The 25,430-nt window shown below is 41.0% G+C and overlaps 1 protein-coding gene across 1 annotated transcript in view; it reads right to left on the bottom strand.

Moving 5' to 3' along the window:
* Positions 1-25,430, bottom strand: part of LAMA5 (laminin subunit alpha 5) — a 258,524-nt gene that overhangs the window by 177,063 nt on the left and 56,031 nt on the right. Inside the window, exon 3 of the mRNA XM_081949680.1 lies at positions 6,605-6,722. Within this exon, the coding sequence (XP_081805806.1) occupies positions 6,605-6,722 (118 nt within the window). The remainder of the gene's footprint in view (positions 1-6,604; positions 6,723-25,430) is intronic.

Below are 25,430 nucleotides of genomic sequence, written 5' to 3' on the forward strand. Positions count from 1 at the left end.
ATTTTCCCCCTATAAATAAATACCCGGACAACGCCGTTATCTGCTAGTTTCTAATAAAAAGGATGTTATGGGATAAAGATGTCGATCCTAACACTTGTTTAAGATCTGGGAAGTTTTTGAGAAAAACTTTGCTTTTCAGAAGAAATCTCCAAATGAAGGGATCTTTTTTTTAAAAAATACACAGAGCAGAGAATCCCAAAAAGCAAATAAAGAACCTTGAGATTTTGCACAGTTGCAAAAACAGTGAGTGAGCAGAGGATGAGGAAGAAGACAGATAAACTTTTGTTTTGGAATTAAAGTCTTCCCGAAAAAACGCAGGAACCGATCCATCACAAAAGAATGTACAGATTGCCAAGCTTGCAAATAGCATTATCTTAAATAACGGAAGAAGCAAAATTAGCCATTTCTGTTGTGGCCGGTGGCTTATTTCTCCGCATTGCTCCAAAGCTGGGTTAACATACTTTCCTGAACTGGGGCTAAGAACTGTGATTTGCAAAACGAGACATAGTAGGCTGTTCCTCACTTAATACCAGTATCCTCGACTTACAACAGTTCATTCACTGACCATTCAAAATTACAACAGAGCTGAACAAAGTGACATGACAGTTTTGCAGCATCCCAAGGTCACATGGTTGACATTCAGATGCTTGACAACTGACTCACATTTATGATGGTTGCAGTATCCTGGGGCGTCACGTGATCCCTCTTGGCTACCTTCCGACGAGCAAAAGTCAATGGGGGAGCCAGATTCACTTAACAATCGTGTTACTAATTTAACAACTGCAGCGATTCACTTAACCAATGTGGGAAGGAAAGTCGTCAAATTGGGCAAAACTCACTGAACAAATTTCTCCCTTAGCAACATAAATGCTGGGCTCATTTGTGTTCGTAAGTCAAGGACGACCTCTGCTGTCACATAAAGCAGCGTTTCTCAACCTTGGGATCTGTTAAGATATTATAGACTTGGTTCCCAGAATTGACCTTAGTGGGGAGTTTTGGGAGTCTTACCAGATTAACAGAGTTGGATGGGACCATATAGGTCATCTAGTCCTACCCCACCCTGGCTCAAGCATGAGACCCTACACCATTTCTGACAGATGGCAGTCCAGTCTCTTCTTGAAAGTCTCAAGTGATGAAGCTCCCACAACTTCTGAAGGCAACGTTTGTTTCATTGGTTGATTGTTCTCACTGTCAGAAAGTTCTTCCTTATTTCTAGGTTTGAATCTCTCCTTGGTCAGCTTCCATCCATTATTCCTTGTGTCTCCTTCAGGTGCTTTGGAGAATAGCTTGACCCCCTCCTCTCTGTGGCAGCCTTTCAAATATTGGCAGACTGCTGTTTGTCTTCCCTGGTCCTTCTCTTCACTAGACTAGCCATGCCCAGTTCCTGCAATCGGTCTTCATATGTTTTAGTCTCCAGTCCCCTAATCACCCTGATTGCTCTTCTCTGCACTTTTTCTAAAGTCTCAACATCTTTTTTATAGTGTGGTGACCAAAATTGGATGCAGTACTCTAGAGTATCTATCTATCTATCTATCTATCTATCTATCTATCTATCTATCTATCTATCATCTATCTATCTATCTATCTATCTATCTATCTATCTATCTATCATCATCTATCTATCTATCTATCTATCTATCTATCTATCTATCTATCTATCTATCATCTATCTATCTATCATCTATCTATCTATCTATCTATCTATCTATCTATCTATCTATCATCTATCTATGTATATGTATGTATATATGTATATATATATGTATATATGTGTTGTATTTGTGCTGATAAATAAATAAAGGGAGACTAGTATAGATCTATTTCAACCTATTTAGGTCTCATCAGCTAGCCATACCCTTACTGGGAATCGAACCAGGGCTGTATTGCATATCTTTGGGGGCTTCGTTGTGGTCGTAACTCGAGGACTATCTTTAAAGCTGTTCAAATATACAGCACAAAAACTTACTTCAGTAATTGTTATTAAAATAAAAAAAAATCCGCTCTCCTTTTTATTTTTTTATTTTTCTTTCTTAAGTCCTTTGGGTTTTTTTTGTACTTTGGGACTTACTTTGCAAGCCTAAAAGCAATGAATGTGAAGTCACAACTGTTTGTAGGCACCTAAAGATCCATCTGTTTTACGTCGTAGGATGATTAGTAAGGTGACCAACCGTCCTCCTTTAGGGAGGACAGTCCTTCTTTTGTAAGTTCTGTCCTCCCTTGAAAAGTGTCCTCCTACATGTCCTCCTTTTCGATATTTGAAGACTAATCTGTTGCGCGTTATGTGACGTATTTGTATTTGACATGACAATTCGTCAAGACTCAAGAATTTTTATCTAAAGAAATGCTAGACATTAAAATAGACGACAATTGTCTCTTTGAAGAAATTAGAAGACTGAATGTATATTTAAATTCTGAAAAATTAATACAATGGGAAAATCAACATGTTGAAATTGATAAAAGATGGGTGGATATTTTCAGCCATTTCAAAAATGAACATATTCCATGTGAACATTTATTTATACTTGTTCAATTTATGTTGTGCTGCCCTGGAACTAATGCAGCAGTTGAAAGAGTTTTTTTCAATTGCCAATGATTTTTCGACAAGTGAGAAATCGAGATTGAATGTTGATACTCTAGCTGCAGCACTTGCGGTAAAATTCAATATGAAGGATATTTCTTGTTCAGATATTTCCAATATATTGTTAGAAGATGATACATTGACAAAAAATATTAATTCAATGGAAAAGTACTCATTTAAATAATAATTAACAGGCATGTAAGCATAATTACAATATAAAATGTTGCAAATGTTTTTATTATGCATATATCATATTTTAGTCTATTATTGTTGCAATGAATAAAATATTTCTTTTATTTACGATATATTTTTTCCAATTTATTTGTCCTCCTTTTCATTGTAAAAAAGTTGGTCACCTTATGATTAGATGCTTCTGTTAGACCAGTCTGTGCGTTAATAACACCCAGATGGACTTTGCGGGATTATCGCAAAGCAAATGATTGAAGCCCATGGAGTCTCAAATTTAGTAATTCAGATGTCAACAATGATAACCCACTAATGCAGAGGTGGTATTCAGCAGGTTCTGACCAGTTCTGGAGAACTGTTAGTGGAAATTTTGAGTAGTTCGGAGAATCAGCAAATGCCACCTCTGACTGACCTCACCCCCATCTATTCTCTGCCTCTCGAGTCCCAGCTGATCGGGAGGAAATGGGGATTTTGCAGTAACCTTCCCCTGGAGTGGGGAGGGAATGGAGATTTTACAGTATCCTTCCCCTGCTACGCCCACCAAGCCACGCCCACCAAACCATGCCACGCCCACCAAGCCATGCCTACAGAACCGGTAGTAAAAACTTTTGAATCCACCACTGCCGCTAATCCAATATACATGTTAAACTTCAAATCCAGAACCACTCGTACTTCTCCAGGCATTAACTCAGGAATTAGCTTGGCAAACGACTTTCAGAGGTTAACTAGATTAGAATCTTTACTAAACACAAACGGGAAATCTTATTCACCCAGAAATTGTAAATACAGAAATACGGAACAAAAAGTCAAACACTGCACTTTATGCAGGGATTCCTCCACTTAGGAGGACAACTGATCCCAAAATATCTGTTGCTAAATGAGACATTTGTTAAGTGAGATTTACCCTATTTTATGCGCCTTTTTTGCCACAGTTATTAAGTAAATCACTGTGATTCTTAAGTTAGGAACCCGGTTGTTAAGTGAATCTTGTTTCTCCATTGACTTTGCTTGTCAACAAAGGATACTGCAATCACACATCTAAATTTGGATCATGTGACCATGGGGATACTGCAAGTTGTAAGTACAAAAAACGGTCATAAGTCACAATATTATTTTATAAATCTTCATCTATTATTCAAAGGAAAGATTCCAGTTGGACTAGATGATTTCCAAGGTCCCTTCCAGACCTAACATTTTATGAAATATAAAGTCCTCGACTTACAACCATTCGTTTAGTGACCATTTGTGTAACTGCACTGAAAAAAGTGACTTAAGGCAGGTTTTCACTGATACAATCATTGCAGTATCCCCATAGTCACATGATCAAAATTCAGGCGCTTGTATTTATGACAGTTGCAATATCCCAGGGTCATGTGATCGCCATTCACATGTATGTCCCAAAGGTGCTTTTTCAGGAGGCAACTGGACCTTCTGGTTTTTTTTTCTTTTGAAGACATTTCGCTTCTCATCCAAAAAGCTTCTTCAACTCCGACAGGATAATGGAGAATATAAGGATTTATGTTCCTTGCAGATAGCTGGTCATTTGTATCCTTTTAGAGCAGGGGTCAAACTTAAGGCCCGCGGGCCGAATCCGGCCCGCGATGTGGTCAGATCTGGCTTGTGCGGCCGGCCCCGTTTACCCAATTTGAAGAGGAAATATGGGGCCAGTGTGGCTTCGGCCTGGTCTACCCAATGCAAAGAGGAAACATGCCAGCAGTTTGGGGAGTGGTGTTAAGCTGGCCATGCCCACCCAGTCAGCCATGTCCAGTGAGTGACATCAAGCTGGCCACAACCACCCCATCAGCCACGCCCCCCAAGTCCCCCAAGGCCAACCACAGCCCTGATGTGGCTCTCAATGAAATTAAGTTTGATACCCCTGTTTTAGAGGGTTGTTGAAACACAGGATGAAGATTACCACTATCCTGTCAGAGCTGAAGAAGCTTCTTGGATGAGAAGCAAAACATCTTCAAAGGAAAAGTCCAGTTGCCTTCTGAAAAAAAAACCTTTGGGTCAACCATGACCAGGATGACTGAGAATCTCCATAGACATTCACATGTATCCTTCCCAGCGGGCTTCTACCAAGCCAATTCAATAGCTTGCTTAATGACCACATAGTTCACTTAACAACTGTGGTGATTTGCTTAATAAATGGGGCAAGAAGGTCGTAAAATGGGACCAAACTCCCTTGCTTAGCAACAGAAATTTTGAGCTCAATTGTGATTATAAGTTGAGAACTACCATTATATATAAAAATATAAGCCACTGGCATAAAACTTTCTGTTATTTTTTGAGAACATCTTTGGGATAAAAATGCTTCTTATTCTGTTACCCATGAGGTGAACCTAATGCGTTACTGTCAAAAATTGTGCGTTGCAGCACACCCAAGGGAACCTGTTCCTGTATCATCCTCCCAGTTATTTTTTTTCCAGGTTTTTCTGTTTAAAAAATCATCATAAAACTTAATCCACATCTTCTACCAATTACTTTTATTTCTCTCTGGAGAAGCCAGTGTTTAATGCTTTCCAGCAGCTTGCGTTCTCTCTGCCTGCTTTTCTGAGGAAACTGACGCACTTTTTGCCAAAGTACAGGTTAAATCCTCAGCTTATGACCACAATCGAGCCCCAAATTCCTTCTGCTAAGTGAAATGTTTGTTAAGTGAGTTTTGGCCCATTTTACGACCTCTCTTGCCACAGTTGTTAAGTGAATCGCTGCATTTCTTGAGTTAGCCACACGGTTGTTAAGTGAATCTGGCTTCCCCATTGACTTGGCTTGTCAGAAGGTCGCAAGAGGGGGTCATGTGACTCTGGGACACTGTAACCGTCATAAATAGGAGTCAATTGCCAAGAAGCTGAATTTTGATCACGTGACTCTGGCGATGCGGCAACGGTCGTAAGTGTGAAAAACGTTACTAAGTCACTTTTTCAATGCCATTGTAATTTTGAAACATTGTAAGCTGAGATTCGCTCCGCAAACATTAGGCAGATTCATACTGAGAAAACAAACTCTGTGACTGAATTTCTTTACATTTTTTTATTTTATTTCAGGGAATAGTGAAGTACACCAGGTAGCCAGAAATGTATTTTTATCTAAGGGAGTCATGGCTGATTTTACAATATATTTTGCTGCGATCATTAAGTGAACCACAGCGTCGTTAAGTGAATCAGGCTTTCCCCCTTGACTTTGCTTGTTGGAGGTTAGCTGGGAAGGTCATGTGACTCCTGGGATGCTGGCCAACCAAGTGCCTGAATTTGATTCGCGTGACCACCGGGAGACTGGGACAGTCGTAAGTACGAGGAGCCATTGTAAGCCACTTTTTTTTCAACACCGTCCTAACTTTGCATGGTCTCTGAATGAATGGCTGTAAGTCGAGGACTACCTGTAGCACGTGAGAAAAGTGAGAGAAGTTTCACCCTCTTTTTTTAAATGCTATCAGGGCATCCATAAAATATTTACAACATCACGCAGAGCGGAGGGAGATTATACTTCGCCCTCCTCAAGATCTCACCCAATTCTGTTGAAGTTTCCTCCTCAGCTTATATAAATATCGTGTTTCCCCTAAAATAAGACAGTGTCTTATTTTCTTTTGAAACCCCCCCCCCCCCAAATAAGCGGTGGCCTTATTTTCGGGGAGGTCTTATTATTTTTGAGGTGCAGGAGGCGGCGAGCGTGGTCACCTTATGGCTGCTGCGGTGTTGCAATATTTTGGGAGAGGGCTTATTTTAGCGCATGCGTTCAAAAGCCCGATTGGGCTTATTACCCAGGGAGGTCTTATTTTCAAGGAAACAGGATATTAAACTTTGCCTAATCAATTAACCCCTTTTAATTTGCTCTCATACTTACAGGCAAAGTACTGCCAAGGATCATACGTCTCTCCAAAATCCGTTGATCGCTCCAGCACCCACAAGTCAGGACGGGGAGAATTTGCAAACTTGATCAGTACATAGGCCACGTGGAACAGCTGTGAAAGAAGGGGAAACAAATGTATATTTTATCCCAAAACAACAGATTTCCGCTCCTCCCAGAACAAGCACACGGCAAGTATATAAAGTTGAAAGTTATACAACAGGAAAAATGTCATCAAGTTTTGTTTGCACGCTTACAGGTAGTCTTTGACTTACAACAATTCATTTGGTGACTATTTGAAGTTACAACGGCACTGGAAAAAAGTGACGTGATCGTTTTTCACACTTAGTACCGCTGTACAGGGGTGAAATGCTCTGAAGTCTGCTACTGGTTTCCTTTGCGCTTGCATGCGTGCTTTGTGCCCATGTGCATGGCAGGCACTAAGAAGCCTTTTCTGAGTCTGTAACGGTAAGTAGAATAGCAAGGGGAGGAAACAGCTGTGCCGCGCGATTTAGGTTCGCTAGAAAGCAGGATTTTTGGCTTTCTAGCGAATATAAATTGCGTGAGACAGTTCATTGTCACAGAGCTGAGCGTAAAAAAAAAAGTTTTTAAAAAGTTCCGTTGATCAGCTGTACAACAATCAGGTGAGCCGTGCAATCGTTGGAACTTTTAAAAAACTTTTTAAAACCTTTTTTTTTACTACTGGTTCTCTCAAACCGGTAGTAAAAAAATGCTTTAAAAAGTTTTTTTTAAAAAAAGTTCTGATGATCAGCTGTGCAACAATCAGCTGTGCTACATGGTTTCTAGAGAATATAAATCACATGGCAGAGCTGATTGTCGCATAACCGACCATCGACTAGCATTTTTTACTACCGGTTCGGGTGAACCGGCCATTGTAGCCTCTCCATCGTCATGTGATCAAAATTCAAACGCTTGGCAACTGACTTGTATTTATGACGGTTGCAGAGTCCGGGGGTTCATGGGATCAATTTTTACAACCTTCTGATAAGCAAAGTCAGTCGGGAAGCCAGATTCACTTAACAACCATGTTACTAACTGAACGACTACAGTGATTCACTTAACAACTGTGGCAAGAAAGGTTGTAAGATGGGGCAAAATTCACTTAACCACCGTCTCACCTAGCAACAGAAAATTTGGGCTCTTCTGTGCTGATAAGTCAAGGATTAACTTGTAATAAGGAAATAAAAAAATAGATTTAAAAACATTTTCCTTATACTTCATTGGGTTTTTTGTGATAAATTGTGATATATTTCTTTATGTTCTTTTTTTATAAAAGGATGGTGATCAAAATTTATGATGGACCTTCTCTATAGCTTTAATACAATAATAATAATACAATAGTAGAGTTGGAAGGGACCCTGGAGGTCTTCTAGTCCAACCCCCTGCCTAGGCAGGAAACCCCTATACCTTTCCTCTATGATCCATCCATACTCCATCTCATGAAGAAGGCTTCTCATGAAACCTCTTGTATATAATCAGAAAATCCATTCTGGCCCTGATGATGTTACTTAGTTGGGTAATGAAATGTCTGCAAGAAAACAACCAAGCTCAGAGAACACCAAGGACCCCTCATTTCAACCTGAGTTACAAATATTCTCGCCTACAGGTACTAATTATTGCTTTTTAAACACATTCTTCCCTGGAGAAATTCAAGCCAGTCACGTGGAAAGGAAACGTTCCTTTATATGAAATACACCCAATCAGTTGCCGAGACAAGGTAGCTTCTGATAAGACCTTCACAACTCTCAACCAAGGTGCTTCTAATCCGTTTAAAGACTGATTTATGCAGCCATATTCTTGGCAAGACTGAAAAAAAGCATGCAGCTTAAAAATATCAGTGCCGGGGGGGAGAAAACAACAATCTCAGCAACAGAATTCCTCTTTTTAAGCTGGCACAGCCTTTCTCCAAAAATCTTCACTTTATCATCCTGTCAAAAAAGTTCTATTTAAAAACACAGCACCACCCCTAAAGTGACCCGTATTTTATCAGTAGGGTAAAAATGTTTAAAATAAAACAGAGGAAATGTGATGCTTACAGAAATACGAGTCTTCCAGTGTTCAATCCAAGGGAATAAAATTGTCACTAAATCAACTGTAAAGTCAAGAAGTAGCTATAACTCTTGAGCCACCCAAAGTTATTAGCAGACAAGCAACTTATCAATTGCATTTCCGTATAAATAAATAAACAGCTCCATCCATTGTACAACACCATAAAAGGAAAACAGAATCCGCAGGGGCAAAGTAAAATAAACACACATTTCTATATTTTAGATATCTGTGGCCTGGATTCTGTACTCAAAACAGGTATGAAAATGAGGAAAATTTGACTATATACTACTCCCGGGAAACATTTTTTGTATGTTTTATTGATTTTTCCTGAACTGGGATTATTTGCAAAGAAAACTAAGGAAATATATAGGATTCAGTTTCTGCTTTTAATTAATATTGTTTCATCAACAGGATCTAGTTATTCTTGCTTCTCCTGGCAATTGTATGGAGATTCGTATTCAGTTCCAGAATAATAAATATTCTTCTCTAAATAACACTAATCAAAACATTTATTATTTCTTTCTTTCTTGTTTCTATAGTCATTTCTTGTTGCTTCACAATGTTTATGTCGAGGCTGTTTTATTTCCTAAATTATTGTCCCAATAAATTCTTTCATTCCTTTCCACTTTCTTAAAAGAATTAAGAAACTGCTAGAAACACCTGTCCTGTTGCATTATTCCACCTTAATCCTCCTATTGGCTACATTCTTATTAATTCACATGTTTATCGATTAATTGATTTTTTAAAAAGTATATAGCTCTTCTGGGAAAAGGATGCAAAAAAGTCCAGATAATTTTTCTCTTCAAAAACAAATGAAAACCCCTTCCTCCCCCCCCTCAAAAAATTATATATCAAAGGTATACATTTAGTACATTTTTTTATTGTTTCCATTACTTTAAGTTGCTCTTAATATTTTTAATTTATTTTTAATTTATTTTTAACTTTAATATATTGATTTTTTATTTTTTTTTCATATTTTAATACATTAAAAACTGAAATATATTTTCCGAATTGTAAGCTGCCCAGAATCATTGTCTGAGATGGGCAGCCACAGAAATTGAATGAATGAATGAATGAATGAATAAAATAAATAAACTTATCGAAGGATCGTTCGTAAGTAAACATTTCAACTTTAAATAATGTAATTTACTCTTAAGTCATTTGCTTAGCGTTTTCAAGGTTAAAATATAATATAAAAGAAATGGGCATGCCTTTTTTGTATGGAAACAATAACTTTCTAGAGGTCCCATTGCTTTGTAACGTGGAAAAAAGAAACACACACACACACTAACAAGGAAAACCCAGCCAGGCCTACATTCCTGAAAAGGTGAAGCAGTTCTTATCTTTCTACAGTAGGTTAATAATGGAGGAATCCAGCTAGAAAGGAATAGAAATCAAACCTCTCCCTCTTTTATTTCTACAAAGAATTTGTTGGATTATATATAATATTGCAGCATTCAGATGAGGGGAGGGGAGGGGAGGGGAGGGGAGGGTGAGACAGCCTTTAAAACACTGATAAAAGGATGTCCGTGACTATAAAGTAATAAAAGATTGAGATATTAATCTCAAACAAAACATATGCACCACAGCAAAGGCCACAATTTATCTGCTGAGCATATTTCTTCATGATCTGAAATGCATCCACAATAATAATAATCAATCTATATATATATATAAAAATGGCTGTGTGTGTGTGTGCGTTCCAGCATAACTCTGGAACACCTCGAGCAATTTCAACCAAACTTGGTACACAGGTGAACTTACTCTCTGGAAACAAATACTGTGGGGGTAAGACACCCCTAACACCCTCGGGGTGTGTGTTCTGTTTCGATACAGCCTGTTGTGCCTTCAAATGGCTTCTACTGTACTGCCGTAAAATGGCTTCTACTATACAGCCCAGTGGAGTTGCCATGGTAATGGCTTGACAGTACTCCACAGGGGGGCTCCCTTTGGTAAGGGGGAAAATCCAACATTAGAAATTATGTTTGGTCCAGACATTTTCCCCCTATAAATAAATACCCAGGCAACGCCAGGTTATCAGCTAGTCTGAACATAAAAATACAGATAGTCCTTGACGTATGACCACAATTGAGCCCAACACTTCTGTTGCTAAGTAAGACATTTCTGAAGTGAGTTTTGCCTCATTTTCTGACCTTCCTTGTCACAGATGTTAAGTGAATCGCTGCAGTTGTTGAGTTAGTAACACGGTTGTTAAGTGAATCTGGCTTCCCCATTGACTTTGCTGGTCAGAAGGTCGCAAAAGGGGGTCAAAGGACCCTGGGATACTGCAATCTTATAAATATAAGTCCATTGCCTAGTGTCTGAATTTTGATCATATGACCATGCGAATGCTGCCATGGTCATAATCATTGTAAACTTGAAATGGACATTAAATGAACTCTTGTAAGTCGAGGATTACCTGTATTATATTTCTTGAAGGCGTGTACAGATAGTCCTCAACTTACAACTGGTCACTTAGAGACGGTTGAAAGTTAAAACAGACCGCCCCATAGTTACTTACAATCAATTTAGAACTTCCAACAGCAATTCCCCCCATAGTTTGATCGCATTTGGGGTGTTTAGTAACTGGGGCACGTTTATATAGCCCTTTGCAGCATCCTGTGGTCACGTGACCAGAATTAATTTTTTTACTTTACCAGTGTTTACTTCTGGTTTCTGGCAAAAGAAAGTGTCATTAGATACAATAGGTTTGCTTAACAACCACGGTATTTGCTTAGCAGCCCAAAGGTTCACTTAACGACCACAGTGTTTGCTTAAAGGAGGACTACATGTAAGCAGAATAAAGTAAAAAAAAAATACTCAAGAGACAGAAAAATATTGTACTAATATACAACTTGCACTGGTCTCTAGACACAGAGGATCTAACCAAGCAATCACTATGGGGTTTGGTAATGGTATAGGATTTCCTGCCTAAGCTGGGGGTTGGACTAGAGACCTCCAAGGTCCCTTCCAACTCTGTTATTCTATTCTATTCTATTCTATTCTATTCTATTCTATTCTATTCTATTCTATTCTATTCTATTCTATTCTATTCTACTCTACTCTACTCTACTCTACTCTACTCTACTCTACTCTACTCTACTCTACTCTACTCTACTCTACTCTACTCCTAAGAAGCCCACACATCCCAATTCATGGTCTGTTACTGTTGCTCCTCTCTGGGAGGAAGTTTTGAAGTATTTCCAGCATGACTTCCAGATTCTGTCACAGTTTTGTTCTCTATGCCATCCATCTGGTAAACTCACAAGATTCGTTTTTCTTGCCATGTACATGTATATATCCAAACTAGACGGTGTTTGTTTCTCTTTGTCATATAAATATGTGGATATATCCATAATTCTTTATTTATTGATTTATATTTTCGTCATGCTTATGTAGTGTATATTGGAGATGGTGACCCTTTTAGAGCTGTAAGAAATGAAATTTCATTTTAATGTATGCCAATTAGTGTACATTTAAAGTGACAATAAAGTTATTCTAAGTCTAAGCTCTTGTTGACAATACACCACATATTCACTTCCCATATTTCAGATTGCTAGGAGTTTTTGAAAACAGAAAAAAGAATAAGAGTTGGAAGAGACCTTGGAGGTCTTCTATGTCACGATGTTAAAAAGTTTGCTAGGCCTGAACTGCCTAAACTGACATTCAAGAGTTAAACTAAGAAAGCTTTATTGCGCAGGTCATAAAACAAAATGTTATCTGAAAGTGATTTATTGCGCATGCATTACACATTCCAAAAAATTCCTTTCTTCTTTGTTCGGCTGCCAGCTTGGCAGACGTAGCTTTCATTATCAAAATGTAACCATTAGTTATTTCTGTTTCATTTACTTTTTATTTTATTATTAAAGTTTGTTTATTAATTAGAATACTTTTAAAGACTTTTATTTTTCTCAATATCTCAAAAGATATGCGGAAGGGAATCAGCCACGGTCCATTGATCTCAGATTTCCCCAGGGCATTTTTTCCCCTGACAACTTGGTATGCAGAGGTTGGTCGACAACTTGGCAGCTGAGATGGCTACAATTTATGGCTGTATTTTCTCTTCGCGCTATCTTAAGATAACCGACTAAGGCTAATTAGCCATGTCAAAGAAGAGAAAGAAAAGAAAAAAACACGGACATGGAAAGCGCTCGAAAGAATCCATTCCCTCAGACACAGAGGAGCAAGATTCTTCAGGTGCCGAGCCAGATGTGGGGGAAGGAGCTACAGAAGGCAAGATCTACGGACTGAGGTCAGTAAACCTCCCTCATTATCAAGATACAATTAATGAACGGCAAAAGTCTAAACGGCAACTGCCGGCAGAGAAAAAATCCTCCCACGCAGAAAGCAAAGTTTATGAAATCTCCCCAAATGATGAGCAAGAAATGCAAAGCTATCTATATCGATTAAAGCTGTTTGAAAAATATACTAGGGAGGCGAGAGAATGCTTTAACGAAATGAAGAGAAGTAGGGGGAGCTCCCCCACTCCCAAAATGTCTGAGGACGTCATCTTGTCTTCAAAACAACAGCCTAAGACACACCCCACAGAGTTCATTGGTCAATTAGAACAAAGAGATATGTACACGTCACCGAGGTCACGTGATCCCTTTGAGCCCATTGAACTTCCGGCCATGTATAGAGGGCTGTAGCCAAGAAGTGAAGCTGCACTGCCATCTGCTGGCGGAGAAAAAATATTAGAGCAAAAGATGATGCAGTTTCATCAAAGCTCTAGAGATTTACCTATGAGTTCTTTAGAAGCCCAAACTTTGCCCTCAAAGGTTAAGTCTTCAACACCCCCTGGCGGTGCTGAATCCTCCCTAGATGGAAAAAGGCAAAGCCAAAGGCGAATTCGAGGAAGCCAATTTGATGTTGCCACACAAAGGCCAATGATGCAACCCCAGCATCCCCTGGTTCAACAACCAGTTTTGCAACCTGCGCAACAAATTGTTCCGATCCACATTCCTCAGCAGGTATTCACAGTCACCCCCCTGACTGGTGAGTCCAAATTAAAGGAGTCAGGAGAGAATTATAAAGCCTGGGTCAGTGAAATTGCGCTCTTGCTTCGAAGAGAAGGCACACATTCCATGGTTTTTAATCCTTCCCCTCAGCCCTGGACGCCTGCAATGAGAGACCTCGAAAACAGAGCAATCACGACTTTACTCATGTCAATGGAAATTGAGATCCAAGGTATCTTTCCACCTGATGCAACTGCCCAAGAAATATGGGCTATTTTGGAAGATTGCTACAGGCCCGTTTCAATTGAATCTTCATGTTTGCTCATGTCTGAGTTCCATGGTTCGAAGTTGAAACCTGGTGAACGAATTGGTGGACATTTGACCAAACTGAAAAGAATGAGAAGTGAATTGAGACAAAATGGCCATGTAATCGATGATATCCAAATGATTAGCATCATCATTAACTCATTGAATTATGAATGGAAAGATGCTGTTGCAAAGATTAACTACGTGCCTATTGCTCAACGCACAGTTAACCACGTTTGCAGACTTTTAGTGGAAGACGAAGCTATCAGGTTAGCTACACCACATCTGCAACGGCCTCCAGCATCAAAGGCTCCAGCCAGACGTCCCTTCCGAGGAAGAGGCTACGCTCCAAGGATGCCAAAATGCTACACCTGCAACCGTGTGGGACATGACACCCGGGATTGTCCCCAACGAGTTCCAGCTCCCGCCACGTACCAGCCCAGAGGAACAGATTCCAGAGGCAGAGGTAGAGGCGGAAGACAAGGTCGTCGTGGTCCAAGGCGTGATTCACAAGCTCCACTTGTGACACTGGCCATAACCAACGTTCCACAACCTGATCCAAAGTTCGACAGACGTCTTTTGTGGACTTTAGATAGTGGAGCAGCTGTGCACGTTACCCACAGAAGGGAACTTTTCACAGAGATGGGCGAACCAGAGCCCGAGTATCGAGAACTGTATTCCTTCACCAACCACACTTGCAAGGTTATGGGAAAAGGAACTGTTTACATTGAAGAGCTCGATACACACATCCCTGATGTTTATTACATACCTTCAGCAACCAGTAATTTGCTTAGTCAAAGTCACTTGTCTAGAGATTTAAAGTTCCAGGTTCACCACCTCGAAAAAGCAAGTTACTTAGTTAAAGATGGAGATATTGTTGCTGAAACCATGCTGATTGGTGGTGTTTATTACTTAAAGCCAAAGCCTAAAGGGCAAGCACAGGCAAGTATGCAAACTCCAAAAAGGCACAACGTGAACCCAGAGAGAGTTGTCCCAGAGAGAGAAAACGTTACTGTGCCAAAGGCTCCTAAAGCCAACAAAGAAAACAGAAACAGATTGCTCAAAGCAAGCCTGAGGGTCCTCATGAAACTGTTAATGTTGAGAATTCACTAACTGGTAAACCTTTGCATTCCAGGTGTATTCACAAGTGGCACAGAAGATTGGGGCATGCCAGTTTCCGTCTTCTTAGAAAGATGCCGGAGTTCGCAAAAGGTTTGGATCTAAAGGGGTGTAAGGTGTTTTTGGATTGTGCCGTTTGCAAAAAGGCTAAATCCAAGGCGGCTCCAATTCCAAAACACGCTACATGCCAGTCAACACGCATTTTTGATTTGGTACACACTGACATAGTGGGTCCTTTCCCACCAACACTTGGTGGCAGAAAGTATTTTTTAACAATTGTAGATAATCATTCTAGATATGGATTTGTATATCCTATGAGAGAGAAATCTGAGACCTTTCAGATCTTTAAAGACTTTGCAGCTTTTGTTTCTACACAATACCAAGTTCGCATCGCCAGAATCCAGAGTGACCGTGGTGCAGAATTCATGTCTCAGCGTTTCCAGGACTGGATGCGTAAGAATGGAATTCTTCATCAGACATCTGCTCCATATACACCGGCTGATAACGGAGTCGTAGAAAGAAGACAAGGGGTTCTACAAACCATGATGCGTTGTCTTCTAGAAGATGCCATTCTCAGTAACGCATACTGGGGTGAAGCAATCAAATATGCAAATTACATTGTCAACCGTACTTGGAGCAGTGTAATCAATCAAACTCCTTTCTACATGCTGTATGGCTACAAGCCTGATCTCAAGAACCTCCATATTTTTGGTTCATATGCTATGGTGAACACTCCCTTAAGTCAAAGAAGAAAGGGAGGTACAGTAGCAAAGAGACTAAGATTTATGGGTATTGATGATAATTCAAAATGGTACAAATTCATTGATACTAAACATGTGATTGTCATTTCACAATCTGCTAATTTTGAGGAAGACATTGGCTGGTCCAGGATTCATTCCAATGATCCTGAAGTTTATTTTCCTAGAGATGGTGTTCCAGATGCCACGCAGCCTGATGACAATTCGCAGGCAGATGTTCCTTCTACCAGTTCTTCACAAACTGATGTTCCGTCTTTGCAAGCCGCGGATGCTGATGCTAGCGACGAACGTGAGGACGAGGATGATGATGAAGAAGAAGAAGAAGACTGGACTGATGTTCCTAGACACTCCAAGAGAGCCACAAAAGGAATCCCTCCACAACGTTATTCATGGCAACTGACAAAAACACCAGTACCTTTGATTTGCAACGTTACTCTTCCTCCAGAGACATTCACACAAATCAAACAGCTTCCTGATTCAGAACAAGACAAATGGTATGATGCAGTGCAGGATGAAATGGACAGTTTAAAGAAACTTAATGTATTCACACCTGCAAAACCTCCAGCAAACAAGAAAGTCATTGGCACCCGATGGGTCTACAGAATCAAGAAGAAACCGAATGGTGAGTCTTTATACAAAGCCAGACTTGTAGCTCAGGGTTTCGCTCAACGTTATCCTGAGGACTACACAAACACTTACTCACCAACAGTCAGAACTGAAAGTGTAAAAATTGCCTTAACCACTGCAACTATTCTTGGTTTAGAAGTTTTCCAATTTGATGTGGACACAGCTTATCTACATGCAGACCTAGATGAAGAGATCTACGTGAGAAGCCCTCCAGGATTCCGAAAGCAAGAAGGGGATACCTGGTTCCTGAACAAAAGTCTTTATGGTCTGAAACAGTCAGGTTTAATGTGGTATTTATGTCTTACTGACAAACTAAATTCAATGGGCTTTATTAAGTCCGAAACTGATGAATGCGTGTTCACAAAAAGATCTAACAATGCATATGAGATCATTCTTGTTTATGTTGATGATATTGTTTATATTGGTCCAAATAAGAAAATGAGTGAGATTTTTGCTAAAAGTTTGCAGAGATACTTCACACTAAAATCTTTAGGACACATTAGCACTTATTTAGGTGTTCAAATTGAAAAGACACAGAAGGGGTTTAGTCTTTCACAAGAGGAGAAAATTGACCACATTCTACATCATTGCAACATGAAAGATGCTAGCACAACAAAGACACCCATGCAAACAGATTTTCACAACTTAACACATGAACCAAGTCCTGAGTTTGAGGATCAAACACTTTATCGTTCAGTCATTGGTTCACTATTATACATTAGTAGTTGGACCAGACCTGACATCGCACTTAGTGTTAATCTTTTATCACGACACGTAGGTAAGGCAACACAATTTCATTGGTCATGCATTAAGAAGTTATTGAAATACCTAAAACACACTAAACACATGAAGTTATTGCTAGAACCAACACACACTGATCAACCAAAGCTGATTTGTTTTTCTGATTCCGTCTGGGTGAGCGACAAGAAGTCACGCAAAAGCACTTCTGGTTACATGATGTTCCTAAATGGTTGTCCTGTTTACTGGCAAGTGAGAAAACAGAGTTTTGTTTCATGTTCATCTACTGAAGCTGAATATGCTTGTGTTTCAGATGCTTGTAATTCTCTAACGTGGTTTGATGCTTTGATCACAGATATCTGGACACGTCCGATTCGACCAATCACCGTGATGGAAGATAATGTATCTGTTGTTTATATTTCTGAGTCACATTTTACAGGTTCTAGGTCCAGACACATTGACATTCGTTATCAAAACACAAAGCAATTAGTTAAGCAAGGTTTTGTTAAATTGCAATATGTTTCTACACATGATCAGATCGCAGACATGCTTAACAAACCACTTGCCGCAAATCAACACGAATATCTGCGAAAGAAGATGTGCCTTAATTGATGATTTGATGACGTCAGCCCAGACTAGCAAAAGAAGGGGTGTCACGATGTTAAAAAGTTTGCTAGGCCTGAACTGCCTAAACTGACATTCAAGAGTTAAACTAAGAAAGCTTTATTGCGCAGGTCATAAAACAAAATGTTATCTGAAAGTGATTTATTGCGCACGCGTTACACATTCCAAAAAAATCCTTTCTTCTTTGTTCGGCTGCCAGCTTGGCAGACGTAGCTTTCATTATCAAAATGTAACCATTAGTTATTTCTGTTTCATTTACTTTTTATTTTATTATTAAAGTTTGTTTATTAATTAGAATACTTTTAAAGACTTTTATTTTTCTCAATATCTCAAAAGATATGCGGAAGGGAATCAGCCACGGTCCATTGATCTCAGATTTCCCCAGGGCATTTTTTCCCCTGACATTCTAGTCCAACCCCCTGCTTAGGCAGGAAACCCTACACCACTTCAGACAAATGGTTATCTAATCTCTTCTTAAAAACTTCCAGTGTTGGAGCATTCACAACTTCTGGAGGCATAGGTTGCTTCTCTCCTTGATTAGTTTCCACCCATTGCTTCTTGTCGTACCCTCAGGTGCTTTGGAGAATAGTTTGACTCCCTCTTCTTTGTGGCAAGCCCTGAGATATCGGAAGACTGCTATCGTGTCTCCCCTAGTCCTTCTTTCTATTAAACTAGACCTACCCAGTTCCTACAACCGTTCTTCATATGTTTTAACCTCCAGTCCCCTAATCATCTTTGTTGCTCTTCTCTGCACTCTTTCTAGAGTCTCCACAACTTTTCTACATCGTGGCGACCAAAACTGAATGCCGTATTCCAAGTGTGGCCTTACCAGAACTCGGAAGTGTTGGCGAAGCTTTTTGGCCCCAAGTGCCAAAACGGGAGCACGTGCATGTGTCATAAATTAGAAGAGCAGCCACTTAGTGCGCATGCGCGCACTGGGAAGATGATTTTCCGGTTTCCGGCATGTGTATGCGCACTTGCCAGCTGGACTCCATGCACACATGCATACCAGAAACCAGAAGACCAGCTGGCCGGTGAGCACATGCGCACCACGAGGCTACTCTTCCGGTTTCTGGCGCTCCTGAACATACAAAGACCACCCGGAACATGGAAGAGCAACGGGCGATGGCTCATGTGTCCAGAGAGATGGCTCTGTATGCCATTTCTGGCATGCATGCCATAGGTTCACCATCACGGAACCAGAAGATACAGACCTGACCAAATACTAGGACTCATAAATTTTCTTGCATTTTTCTCTCTCAAAAAGATTTATAACTATACTTTAACTAATTAGAGCTTAAACTAGAAACTAGACCTCAATTTATGACCAGAATTGGGACCAGAATTTCTGTTGCTAAGCAAGACAATTTTTAAGGCTTCACACTCAATTTTACAACCTTTCCTGCCATGGTTGTTAAGTGAATCACTGCAGTTGTTAAGTGAATCACTGCAGTTGTTAAATGAATCCAGCTTCCCTTGTTGACTGCTCGAAAGCCAGGTGGGAAGTACCTCAAATTCCATAGAATTCTCCCATTTATAATCAAAGACTGCTCAACGGAAACAGAAAAATGGAACATTTTCCCAGGCCTGTAGAGATGTACCTTCCTCATATTTTCTTCACAAAATGCTGAGGATTGTGTTTCCAGTCAAGGCTTAATTGCACATCACTTCATGGTTGTTGATTCTATTGAAAAAAACAAGGCTTTGACCATATATTTCTCCATTCTCTATTGTGGTTTTGAAACTTGAACTTGGTGCCCTGTGGAGAGCACCTCCATCTATCAGTCCTCTGATTCTTGTTTGTGGTCCACGAATTTATTTCCAGCCTCCCAACTGACCTGAACCGATTTTTCTACATCCAATCTAACCTCGTGGGCTTGAATGTGAAACAAAACAACTTAATTTAATTTCACTAAAAGCAAAGCTTTTAGCAAAGCCTAATCTTTGTGTTCCGACTGAGCGCTTATCATCCGATAGACATCTTAATGAGTTCCTCTCCTTTCATGTCATCCAGATGAAGAGAAAGAACTTCATGTTCTTCCTATAAAAACCATTGTCACCATTAGCATCTTCCACTGGCATGAAGGGGAGCGAAGGGGAAAATTGCACAAAGCAATTAAATGAAGGCAAGTCCTCCCCCAAAATTGGATCAAATAATAGATGTAACTCGCAGCTCTAAATTATATTGCAACCTGTCCCAAAGGGGCTTTTTTTTTTCAAAAGGTTTTCAAGACTTTCTGGTTTTTCTTCGAAGACGTTTCGCTTCTCATCCAAGAAGCTTCTTCAGCTCTGACTGAATGATGAGGAATGGAAGGATTTATACTCCTTGCAGACAGTTGGTCATTTGCATTCCTTTAGTGCAGTGTTTCTCAAACTTGGTGACTTTAAGTCCTGTGGACTTCAACTCCCAGAATCCCCCAGCCAGCATAGCTGGCTGGGGAATTCTGGGAGTTGAAGTCCACAGGACTTAAAGTCGCCAAGTTTGAGAAACACTGCTTTAGTGAGTCGTTGAGGCCACCTGGAGATTTATCTGTGTCCTCAGGGTCACCTGAGTGGTGCAAATGGGTGTGGAGCCTTCTGGGCCGCAGGATGTATCCGTGTCGCTCGCTTAAGAACTGCAGTGATTCATTTAACAACGGTGGCAAGAAAGGCCGTAAAATGGGGCGAAATTCATTTAAGAAATGTCTCGCTTAGCAACAGAAATTTTGTGGGCGTACATCGAGGACTTTCTGAATTTAGGAGAGTCGCAGTGTCCTGGGTGTCACCTTTTGTGACCTTCTGATCAGCAACGTGAATGGGGAAGCCAGATTTGCTTCACTTAAGAGCTGCAGTGATTCACTTAGCAGCTGTGGCAAGGAAGGTCGTAAAATGGGGAAAACTCACTTAACACATAGAATTCTGGGTCCAATTGTGGCCGTAGGTTGAGGACTGCATACCTTGTTTTCCCCAAAATAAGACCTCCCCGGATAATAAGCCCAATTGGGCTTTTGAGCGCATGCGTTAATATAAGCCCTCCCCTGAAAATAAGCCCTTCCCTAAAATATTTAACCGCCTGCGCAGCCGGTCCCCCACCATTTCCTGGGGGGAAGGGGAACATACCTTACACACCCCACATGTTCCTGCCACCCACGCAGAACGGAGGCTGCTCCCGCGAATCCTAGCTACCGCGTCCCTTCTCTTAGTGGCGGCTGCAAAAGGAGTGGAACTAGGACTGGCAAGAGTATGCCAGAAACAGAGACTGATCTGCGGGCTGAGGTTAAGGGGCTCCCTGAACCTCAAAAATAATAAGATGTCCCCAAAAATAAGGCCAAGCGCTTATTTGGGGGGGGGGTGTCTCCGTAAGAAATCACGGAGGTGGGGAAACACGGTATGTACCACTGTATTCCACTCTTAATGGTCATCTTAAGTTAGCCTGCAGTATAAAAAAAGGATATTCCCCCCACCTCCGTGATTTCTTCACGGGCGTGTAACAGCTGCTCTAAGCCTCTTACAAACCGCTTCCCCCATTCAGAATAGCAGCTGCAGTAACTTTTTGTGCCCAGAATATAATTAAATGCCAAAGATAATTATTTGCTACAAGAAATACACTGCGGCGGCATGAGGAATTTCGAGCTCTGACCTTCCGTTGGGAGATGTCATATTACTTAAGTTCTTTGTGTAAAAAGGAGAAAAAAAAAGTTCCAAGCAAATGAAAAGGTCAACTTTGCAGCTAACAAATCTCAGACCTACGGCTCTGCGGAAAATTCGGCTGCCAGTGGTATTATATTTGGGCATCCCTGGAAGAGACTGTGGAAATGATAAAACTCGATAGAAGGCGCATTCACATTTTTAATTTCTTTATTTAACAAGGGTATATGGCTGCCCAGCTCATATATACCGTATTTTTCGGCGTACAAGACGCACCTTTTTCTCTCAAAAGTGGCTGAAAATCTGGGTGCGTCTTATACATCGAATACAGTATTTTCTGCCTCCCGAAGCCCCGCCCCCTTTACAAAAATGGCCGTGCATAGCTTTAGGAGGCTTTCAGAGAGCTCCTGGGGGCTGGGGAGGGCAGAAATGAGCAAAAAATGGGCCGTTTTTTGCTCAATTTTGCCCCCCCTCCAGGAGCACACTACAAGCCTCCTAAGGGCTATTCATGCCCTTTTGGGAGGCAAGAAATGCGCCCGTTTCTGCAAAAAACGGGCCATTTTGGGGAGGTCTGCAGAGTGCAAAACCTTTTTTTAAAATTTGCCTCTTCAAAACCTTGATGCGTCTTGTACTCCGGTGCGTCTTATACTCCAAAAATACGGTAGGTAATAACAGAATAACGGAGTTGGAAGGGACCTTGGAGGTCTTCTAGTCCAACCCCTTGCTCAGGCAGGAACCCTTATACCAGTGTTGGTGAACCTTTTCAACACTGAGTGCTGAAACGGGAGTGTAAGCATGCCGGAAACTGATAGAGCAGCTGTCTGGCACGCATGTGCCCCACATGCAAACCCCCCTCCGCACCGCATTTTGGGCCTGGAAGTCCTCTTGAAACAACTTGGAAGCCAAAACGGGGCGCGGGGGTGCTATGCGAGGCCCAAAATGCAATGTGATTGCCTACCCTATGCATGCACCAGGCCCTCTGCACATGCTCTGCACGGCAGAGACCCAAAGACCAGCTGGTCAGCAGAAGGCACACGCGCATGTGCGGTGGAGCTGGGCTGAGGCGACGGCTGGCGTGCCCGCAGAGAGGGCTCTGCGTGCCATCTGTGGCACATGTGCCATAAGTTTGCCATCACGGTGCTATAGCAGCTCCGGATTTGAAATGAAATTCTGCAATTCCAGGCAAACATTGACCATCCCCACAAACGTTTACATTTACAGAGAGTCCTTGACTTATAACAGTTCACTTAGTTCAAAGTTACAACGGCACCAAAAAAAGAGACTTATGACCGTTTTTCATATTTAGAACCATTGCAGTATCCACATAGTCACATGATCTTAACCACTGACTCATATTTATGACGGTTGCAATGTCCGGCGGTCAGGTGTTCATTTTTTTTGAGGCCTTCCGACAAGCAAAGTCTGGGCGGAAGCCAGTTCCACATCGCAAATGCGTTAATAACGTATCAACTGCAGGGATTCACTTAACAACTGTGGCCAGAACGGCCACAAAATGGGACCAAACAGCTTTATAAATCCTTAGTAAGGCCACACCTGGGACACTGCATCCAGTTTGGGTCACTACATTAGAAAAACAATGGAGGCAGGAAAAGTCGCAAAACGGGGGCAAAATTCACTTAAGCAATGTTTTCACTTAGCAACAAACATTTGGGGCTCAATTGTGGTCGTACGTTGAGGACGACCTGTATTTCCGGAGAGCAGATTCTGTCTTCACCAGCTCTCCAACAAAGCTCAGTTTGAAACGCGACACGCAGCAACTCCTTTTCGTTAAATCCCCAAGCTGGAACTTCCTGAGCTGATGGACCTTTCCTAAGGTCTGCTCCTCATGTCTACGTGTTTGCAAGGGGGCTGGCTGGGGTCCTTCCGTGGGGACCATAAGAGAGGCAGCACATTCTCGGCATAAATAAAACTCAGAAGAGAAACCGTAAGCGCGAAAATCATATTGAAAACTGCGAAACGAAAGCATTTGCAGACAAGCGAAGATTGCCAGATGTGATCTCAGCCTTCAACGCAAAATTACAACAATACGGTTTCTCCAACAGATATCTGACCGAGCAGCATCTTTACACATAGCTTCTTTTCAACACTGCTCTGATATCCAATGCAGGTAGCTTTCGTCTTAGAACACTTCATTCAGGGACCGTTCAAAGTTACAACGGCATTGAACAAAGTGACTTACGACCGTGTTTCACATATACGACCAATTTAGCATCCCCGTGATCACGTGATCAAAATTTGAATGCTTGGCAACGGAATCATATTTATGACGGTCGCAGTGTCCTGGGGTCATACGATCCCCTTTTGCGACCTTTTGACAAGCAAAGTCAGTGGGGAAGCCAATTCATTTAACAACCATGTTACTAACTTAATAACTGCAGTGATTCACTTAACAACTGTGCAGGAAAGATAGTAAAATGGGGCAAAACTCACTTAACAAACATCTCACTTAGCAGCAGAAATTTGGGGCTCCATTGTGTGACAAGAAAGGTTGTAGAATGGAGCAAAATTAACTTAATAAATTTTTCACCTAGCAAAAGAAATTTTGGGCCAATTGTGGTTGTAAATTGAGGACTACCTGGACTTGGTTAAGATATTTAACAAAATGGAAACTCAGGAATTGCGATCACAGATATCTAAAGCAGGTGTGGCCCCACAATATAATAACCTTATATGTATGTATGTACATATGCACACACACACATAACTATATTACAGGTAGTCCTTGACTTACAACCACAATTGTTACCAAAAGTTATGTTGCTAAGTGAGACATTTGTTTACTGAGGGTTTTTTGCCATTTTACAACCTGTCTCGCCACAGAATCACTACAGTTCCTAAGTTAGCAGCACGGTTGTTAAGTGAATCTGGCTTCCCCCATTGACTTTGCTTGTCAGAAGGTCCCAAAAGTTGATTGAATGACATTGCAACCGTCATAAATATGAACAAATTACCATGCATCTGAATTTTGATCACATGATTATGGGGATGCTGCAACGGTCATAAATGTGCTCCTAAGTCACTTTTTTTCAATGCTGTTGTAACTTTGAACAGTCACTAAATGAATGGTTGTAAATCAAGGACTACCTGCCTATGGAGATACTCGCTCATCCAGGTCATAGTTGTCCCAAAGGTGCTTTTTCAAGAGGAAAATGGACTTGCTGTTCTTTCCATTTCAAAGGAAAATAAGAAAGTCCAGCTGTCTCTTGAAAAGACAACTCAAAGATTACCTGTTTATTTTATATGTGGCCCTAGGCAAGGCCTCTTCACTCAATGCAGCCAAGGAAGGCCAAATGGTTGGACACCCCTGGTCTGTATCCAGTTTTGGTCACATTATAAAAAAGATGTGGAGACTCTAGAAAGAGTGCAGAGAAGAGCAATAAAGACGATTAGGAGACTGGAGGCTAAAAAATACAAAGAAGTTGCAGGAACTGGGCATGGCTAGTCTAGTGAAGAGAAGGACCAAGGGAGACAGGATAGCAGTCTTCCAATATTTGAGGGGCTGCCACAGCGAGGAGGGGGTCAAGCTATTCTCCAAAGTACCTGAAGGCCAGACAGGAAATAATGGATGGAAACTGACCAAGGAGATATTTCAACCTAGAAACAAGGAACTTTCTGACAGTGAGAACAATCAACCCATGGAACAGAAGCTGCCTTCGGAGGTTGTAGGAGCTTCATCACTTGAGACTTTCAAAAAGAGATTGGACTGCCCTTTGTCAGAAATGGTGTAGGGTCTCCTGCTTGAGCTGGGGGTTGGATTAGATGACCTATAAGGTCCCTTCCAATTCTATTAATCTGTTAAAAGCATATTCCAGGGGTCCCCAACGCCCGCCTGCAGCATGTCAGCAATCTGTCCACGCAAACAATCAAAATCCCTTCTGGGGAATGCAGGCAGCATGCAAAACCACACTCTCTCCAGTCCGTGGAAAATCTTTTCCCCTGGTACCCAAAAGGTTGGGGGCCAGTCTCAAAATAATTAAG

Source organism: Natrix helvetica (genome assembly GCF_964273705.1).
Source record: "Natrix helvetica genome assembly, chromosome: 3".
Classification (NCBI taxonomy): domain Eukaryota; kingdom Metazoa; phylum Chordata; class Lepidosauria; order Squamata; family Natricidae; genus Natrix; species Natrix helvetica.